The sequence below is a fragment of the Heterodontus francisci genome, chromosome 49, assembly GCF_036365525.1.
Source record: "Heterodontus francisci isolate sHetFra1 chromosome 49, sHetFra1.hap1, whole genome shotgun sequence".
NCBI classification, from domain to species: Eukaryota; Metazoa; Chordata; class Chondrichthyes; order Heterodontiformes; family Heterodontidae; genus Heterodontus; species Heterodontus francisci.
The window spans coordinates 13,927,032-13,933,031 of NC_090419.1; the positions used below are offsets into that span (position 1 = coordinate 13,927,032).

General features: G+C 51.5%; 1 protein-coding gene across 1 annotated transcript in view; it reads left to right on the top strand.

Moving 5' to 3' along the window:
• irak1 (interleukin-1 receptor-associated kinase 1) overlaps positions 1 to 6,000 on the top strand; it is a 61,110-nt gene that overhangs the window by 50,905 nt on the left and 4,205 nt on the right. Inside the window, 1 exon segment of the mRNA XM_068024245.1 lies at positions 4,973 to 5,098. Coding sequence (XP_067880346.1) covers positions 4,973 to 5,098 — 126 coding nt within the window.

Below are 6,000 nucleotides of genomic sequence, written 5' to 3' on the forward strand. Positions count from 1 at the left end.
TGTATATAAGCAATTATATAACTAACTTTTGAAGCATAGTCACTGTTGTAATTTCGGGAACGTGGCGGCTGATTGGCGCACAGCAAGATTCCACAAACAGCGATGAGATAAATGACCAGACAATGTTTATTTTTACGTTGTTGGTCCCAGAACATCGGAGAGAACGCCCCGCTGCTCTTCAAAGTAGTGGCCGTAGATCTCCTATGTCCACCTGGGGAGGGAGGGGGTGGGGTGTGGCCACCCAAGCCGCCTCCCACCCTATTTCATCTTACCCCACCAACACATCCCTCTATTCCTTTCCCCAATATCCCTTCTAGATTTTTTTTCACTGATCATTTGAACGCGCCAGCACCTTGTGAAATGTTTCCATGCAGTTGTGCGTGGAAGGTGTCTCGAAGGGGGGCAACGTACGAGGGGCCTGCGCGGTATCTTCCAGGTTGATGCAGGAGCGCGCACGCACGGACCTTACAGGGCATGGCCTTTCCCCCTCATGTGTTTATCCAGCTTCCCCTTAAATACATCGATACTATTCACCTCGACCACTCCCTGTGGGAGCGAGTTCCACATTCTCACCACTCACTGGGGAAAGGAGTTTCTCCTGAATTCCCCATTGGATTTATTACTGACTGTCTTATATTGATGGCCCCCGAGCTCTGGTCTCCCCCCACAAGTGGAAACATCTTCTCGACGTCCGCCCTATCAAACTCTTAAATTTTTTTTTTATTCATTCATGGGATGTGGGCATCGCTGGCCAGGCCAGCATTTCTTGCCCATCCCTCATTGCCCTTGAGAAGGTGGTGGTGAGCTGCCTTCTTGAACCGCTGCAGTCCGTGCGGGGTAGGTACACCCACAGTGCTGTCAGGAAGGGAGTTCCAGGATTTTGACCCAGCGACAGTGAAGGAACAGCCGATATAGTTCCAAGTCAGGATGGTGTGTGGCTTGGAGGGGAACTTGCAGGTGGTGGTGTTCCCATGCGTCTGCTGCCCTTGTCCTTCGAGGTGGTAGAGGTCGCAGGTTTGGAAGGTGCTGTCTAAGGAGCCTTGGTGCGTTGCTGCAGTGCATCTTGTAGATGGTACACACTGCTGCCACTGTGTGTCGGTGGTGGAGGGAGTGAATGTTTAAGGTGGTGGATGGGGTGCCAATCAAGCGGGCTGCTTTGTCCTGGATGGTGTCGAGCTTCTTGAGTGTTGTTGGAGCTGCACCCATCCAGGCAAGTGGAGAGTATTCCATCACACTCCTGACCTTTGCCTTGTAGATGGTGGACAGGCTTTGGGGAGTCAGGAGGTGAGTTACTCACCATAGGATTCCCAGCCTCTGACCTGCTCTTGTAACCACAGTATTTATATGGCTACTCCAGATCAGTTTCTGGTCAATGGTAGCCCCCAGGATGTTGATAGTGGAGGATTCAGCGATGGTAATGCCATTGAATGTCAAGGGGAGATGGTTAGATTCTCTCTTGTTGGAGATGGTCATTGCCTGGCACTTGTGTGCCGTGAATGTTACTTGCCACTTATCAGCCCAAGCCTGGATATTGTCCAGGTCTTGCTGCATTTCTACACAGACTGCTTCAGTATCTGAGGAGTCGCGAATGGTGCCGAACATTGTGCAATCATCAGCGACAATCCCCACTTCTGACCTTATGATTGAAGGAAGGTCATTGATGAAGCAGCTGAAGATGGTTGGGTCTAGGACACTTCCCTGAGGAACTCCTGCAGTGATGTCCTGGAGCTCAGATGATTGACCTCCAACAACCACAACCATCTTCCTTTGCGCTAGGTATGACTCTAACCAGCAGAGAGTTTTCCCCCGATTCCCATTGGCTCCAATTTTGCTAGGGCTCCTTGATGCCATACTCAGTCAAATGCTGCCTTGATGTCAAGGGCAGTCACTCTCATCCTCACCTCTTGAGTTCAGCTCTTTTGTCCATGTTTGAACCGAGGCTGTAATGAGGTCAGGAGCTGAGTGGCCCTGGCGGAACCCAAACTGAGCGTCACTGAGCAGGTTATTGCTAGGCAAGTGCTGCTTGATAGCACTGTTGATAACACCTTCCATCACTTTACTGATGATTGAGAGTAGGCTGATGGGGTGGTAATTGGCCGGGTTGGACTTGTCCTGCTTTTTGTGTACAGGACATAACTGGGCAATTTTCCACATTGCCGGGTAGATGCCAGTGTTGTAGCTGTACTGGAACAGCATGGCTAGGGGCGCGGCTAGTTCTGGAGCACAGGTCTTCAGTACTATTGCCGGAATATTGTCAGGACCCATAGCCTTTGCAGCATCCAGTGCCTTCAGTCGTTTCTTGATATCACGTGGAGTGAATCGAATTGGCTGAAGTCTGGTATCTGTGATGCTGGGGACTTGAGGAGGAGGCCAAGATGAATCATCAACTCGGCACTTCCGGCTGAAGATTGTTGCAAATAACTTTAAAGCCCTCTGCCGGGTTGTCCCTCAGTCGGCTAAAGTATGTTAACCCTCTGAGGCCACAGTAGCTGTTTGGTTACAATCGCCCGTCTGTTCTCCCTTGGGTATGCTCTGTCAAAGGGGGAGAGGACAGGGTGGGAGATGTTGAGAAAGTGATGAGTGGCTGAGTATAGGTGCCATGCCACGTGGAGAGACTGGGAGAAGCTGGGACTGTTCTCCGTGGAGCAGAGCAGGTTAATCAGGAAGGGTTTCAATGGAGTAAATAAGGAGAAACTGTTCCCAGTGGCAGGAAGGTCGGTAACCAGAGGGACACAGATTTAAGATAATCGGCAAAACAACCGGAGTGGGGAATACATGAGGCAAATAAAATTTATGAAGCGTGGACTGTTTAAAATTTACAGATCTAAAGCATGTTACCTTTTATAAACTCTATCTTATCTGGAGTGTGTGTGTTTCTGTATGAGTGTGAACGTGGGTGTTGTACAATAAATATTTATCTTTCTTTTATGCCATTAAAGCAACCACGGGCTGTCTTCGGTCAGTCGGGAGGTTAAAAAGGGGGGAAACCATCCCTATCGTCTCCCTCCTGTCCGTAACATGAAAGATATTTTCCAGACAGCATCCGGGAGGGTATTAAGATTGTTAATCTGCAAGGAAAGAATGCGCAGGGTTTGCCGGGCGGGTGGGGGGGTGGGGGGGCGGGGTGAGTGGCACGCGGTGAACTGCTCTTTCGGAGAGCTGGCGCAGACACGGCAGGCCCGAATGGCCATCTTCTGCGCTGTGACCATTCTGCGCAGTACAGCGATCTGTGAACGCGCCACCCGAAAGGGGCGGTGGAAGCGGACTTCAGTCGTAACTTTTTACAAGGGGAGTTGAACACTGGAAGAGGAGCAGTCTTCCCGGCTGTGGGGGAAGAGCAGCGGGGAGGCAGGCTAACCGGATCACTCTTCCAAAGAGCTGGGCCGAATGGGCTGCTCCCGTGCTCGAAGGTTCCAGGACTTCCCCCACACTCTCAAAACGGCGTTTCTGTGCATTTATTGATGCTGTACCTCAGCTGCCATCTGCTGGCGAGAACTGGACCCTGCAGCGTTTAAAGATGGAGTCTTTTTTCAGTTGCAGTGGTGTCTACTCGCACGCCCTGTTGGAGGGTTCCTCTGCTTTGACGAGGACCGGAAGGGGGAAGAGAGATTCCAGGTTAATGTTTCTGGTCACTGACTTTGTTGCCAGTTCAGCCAGGCCGGCATTTATTGCCCATCCCTAATTGGCCCTTGAGAAGGTGGTGGTGAGCCGCCTTCTTGAGCCGCTGCAGTCCGTGTGGGGTAGGTACACCCACAGTGCTGTTAGGGAGGGAGTTCCAGGATTTTGATCCAGCGACAGTGAAGGAACGGCCGATATAGTTCCAAGTCAGGATGGTGTGTGTGGCTTGGAGGGGAACTTGCAGGTGGTGGTGTTCCCATGCGTCTGCTGCCCTTGTCCTTCTAGTTGGTAGAGGTCGCGGGTTTGGAAGGTGCTGTCGAAGGAGCCTTGGTGCGTTGCTGCAGTGCATCTTGTAGATGGTACACACTGCTGCCACTGTGCGTCGGTGGTGGAGGGAGTGAATGTTTGTAGATGGGGTGCCGGTCAAGCGGGCTGCTTTGTCCTGGACGGTGTCGAGCTTCTTGAGTGTTGTTGGAGCTGCGCCCATCCAGGCAAGTGGAGAGTATTCCATCACACTCCTGACTTGTGCCTTGTGGACAGGCTTTGGGGAGTCAGGAGGTGAGTTACTCGCCGCAGAGTTCCCAGCTTTGGATTGGGCTTGGGCTGCGATGCCTCTGTCGTCTGGAAGTGTGCATATTCGTTGTTTGATTAAGGTACAGAGGTGTTCCACTTCTCTCCTGTCTCAGCCCTCTCTGTTTTTTTTTCATCTCCTAGCCTTTTTCTTCCTCTCTCCCTCTCTGGCTTCCCCAGCCCCCACCCCTCCCCCCCCGCCCAATATTTCTTTCTGTCTCTCCCTCTGTCTCTCACCTCCCCAGAAGGAGTTGGTGCATGGTGATTCACAGCAGGAGGCTTCCCCCAGTGTGCAGGAGGCTGAGGTGAATTTGCAGAGGTCCCGCCATCGACCCAGTCGAGACCCGATAGCGCGGAGCAAGAATGAATCCTGAGGCCTCCTTGGGTCGGTTTGAGTGACTCGGGAGCTCACTTGGGTTGCAGGGGGGAAGCTTTCATTTCCGCTGTTTGGTTTCATCCACGAAATAAATAAAAAAAATAAAAAAATCTCAAATGTTTGATAGCCATTGACCCTGCTGGAACGAGCTACCCGAAAGGGTGAGAGGAATATTCCAGAGGAACTGGCAGAAAAGCACTTGGGCAGGTACTTGAAAGGGACTAATTTTCAGGGTCCGACGTGAAAAGGCGAAGGTGTGGGATTAAACTGGGACAGCTCTTGCAAAGAGGCTGGACGGGCCGAAAGGCCTCGGACAGCACTCGGCCAGATGTGGCTCCTTTTGCGCCTCGTGCCCCACAGTCCCGCTGACCCTCTCTCTCTCTCTCTCTCTCCGCTTGTCCCACACAGGTTCGTCTTCACCCAGTCATCAGATCGTCGTGAACCCAGCGAAACAGAGAATACTGGAGCAGTTCGCACTTTACAACGCGGGACAGATTGACAGCAGCGAGCTGCTCTCCTCTGCGCCCAGGCAAGGTACGGGCGCAGCAAGCGACGGAGGTCGCACAGGGCAGGTTCATCGCGTGTGTGGTGGATAGGCGGTGGAGGAGGCCAAGGTTAAGGATAGGGGCCCATTGTCAGCACCAAGGAAGAGGAATGTTCTCAAAATTGATCCATCGCCTACTTTCACCGTTTTCTACCCCAACTCCAGCGACTCCGAGTTCCTTAATCCAGACTAACACACCCTTCCCCCATACGAATTAGGAGCAGAAGTAGGCCATTCGGCCCCTCGAGCCTGCTCCGCCATTCACTAAGATCATGGCTGGTCTGTTTGTGTCTCGAATTCCACACTCCCATCTACCCCTGATAACTGTTGATTGCTTTGCCTAACAAGAATCTATCTACCCCCGCCTTAAAAATATTCAATGACCCCCGCCTCCACCACCTTCTGAGGCAGAGAGTTCCAAAGTCGCATAACCCTCAGAAAACATTTCTCCTCACCTCTGTCCTAAAAGGGCGACCCCTCATTTCAAAACAGTGTCCCCTCGTTCTGGGCGCCCCCACAAGATCCTCTCCACATCCACCTCGTCAAGGCCGTTCAGGATCTTATATACTTCAATCAAGTCTCCCCTCACTCTTCTAAACTCCAGTGAAAAGAAGCCCAGTCTGTTCAACCTTTCCTCATAAGACAACCCACTCATTCCAGGTATCAATCTAGTAAACCTCCTCTGAACCACCTCCAACGCATTCACAAACTTCCTTAAACAAGGAGACCAAAACTGCACACAGTATTCAAGATGTGGTCTCAGCAATGCCCTGTATAACTGAAGCATAACCTCCTTACTTTTATTTTCAATTCCTCTCCTAATAAAAGATCGTATTCCATTAGCCTTCTTTATGACTTGCTGTACCTGTATACTACCTTTTTGTGACTCCTG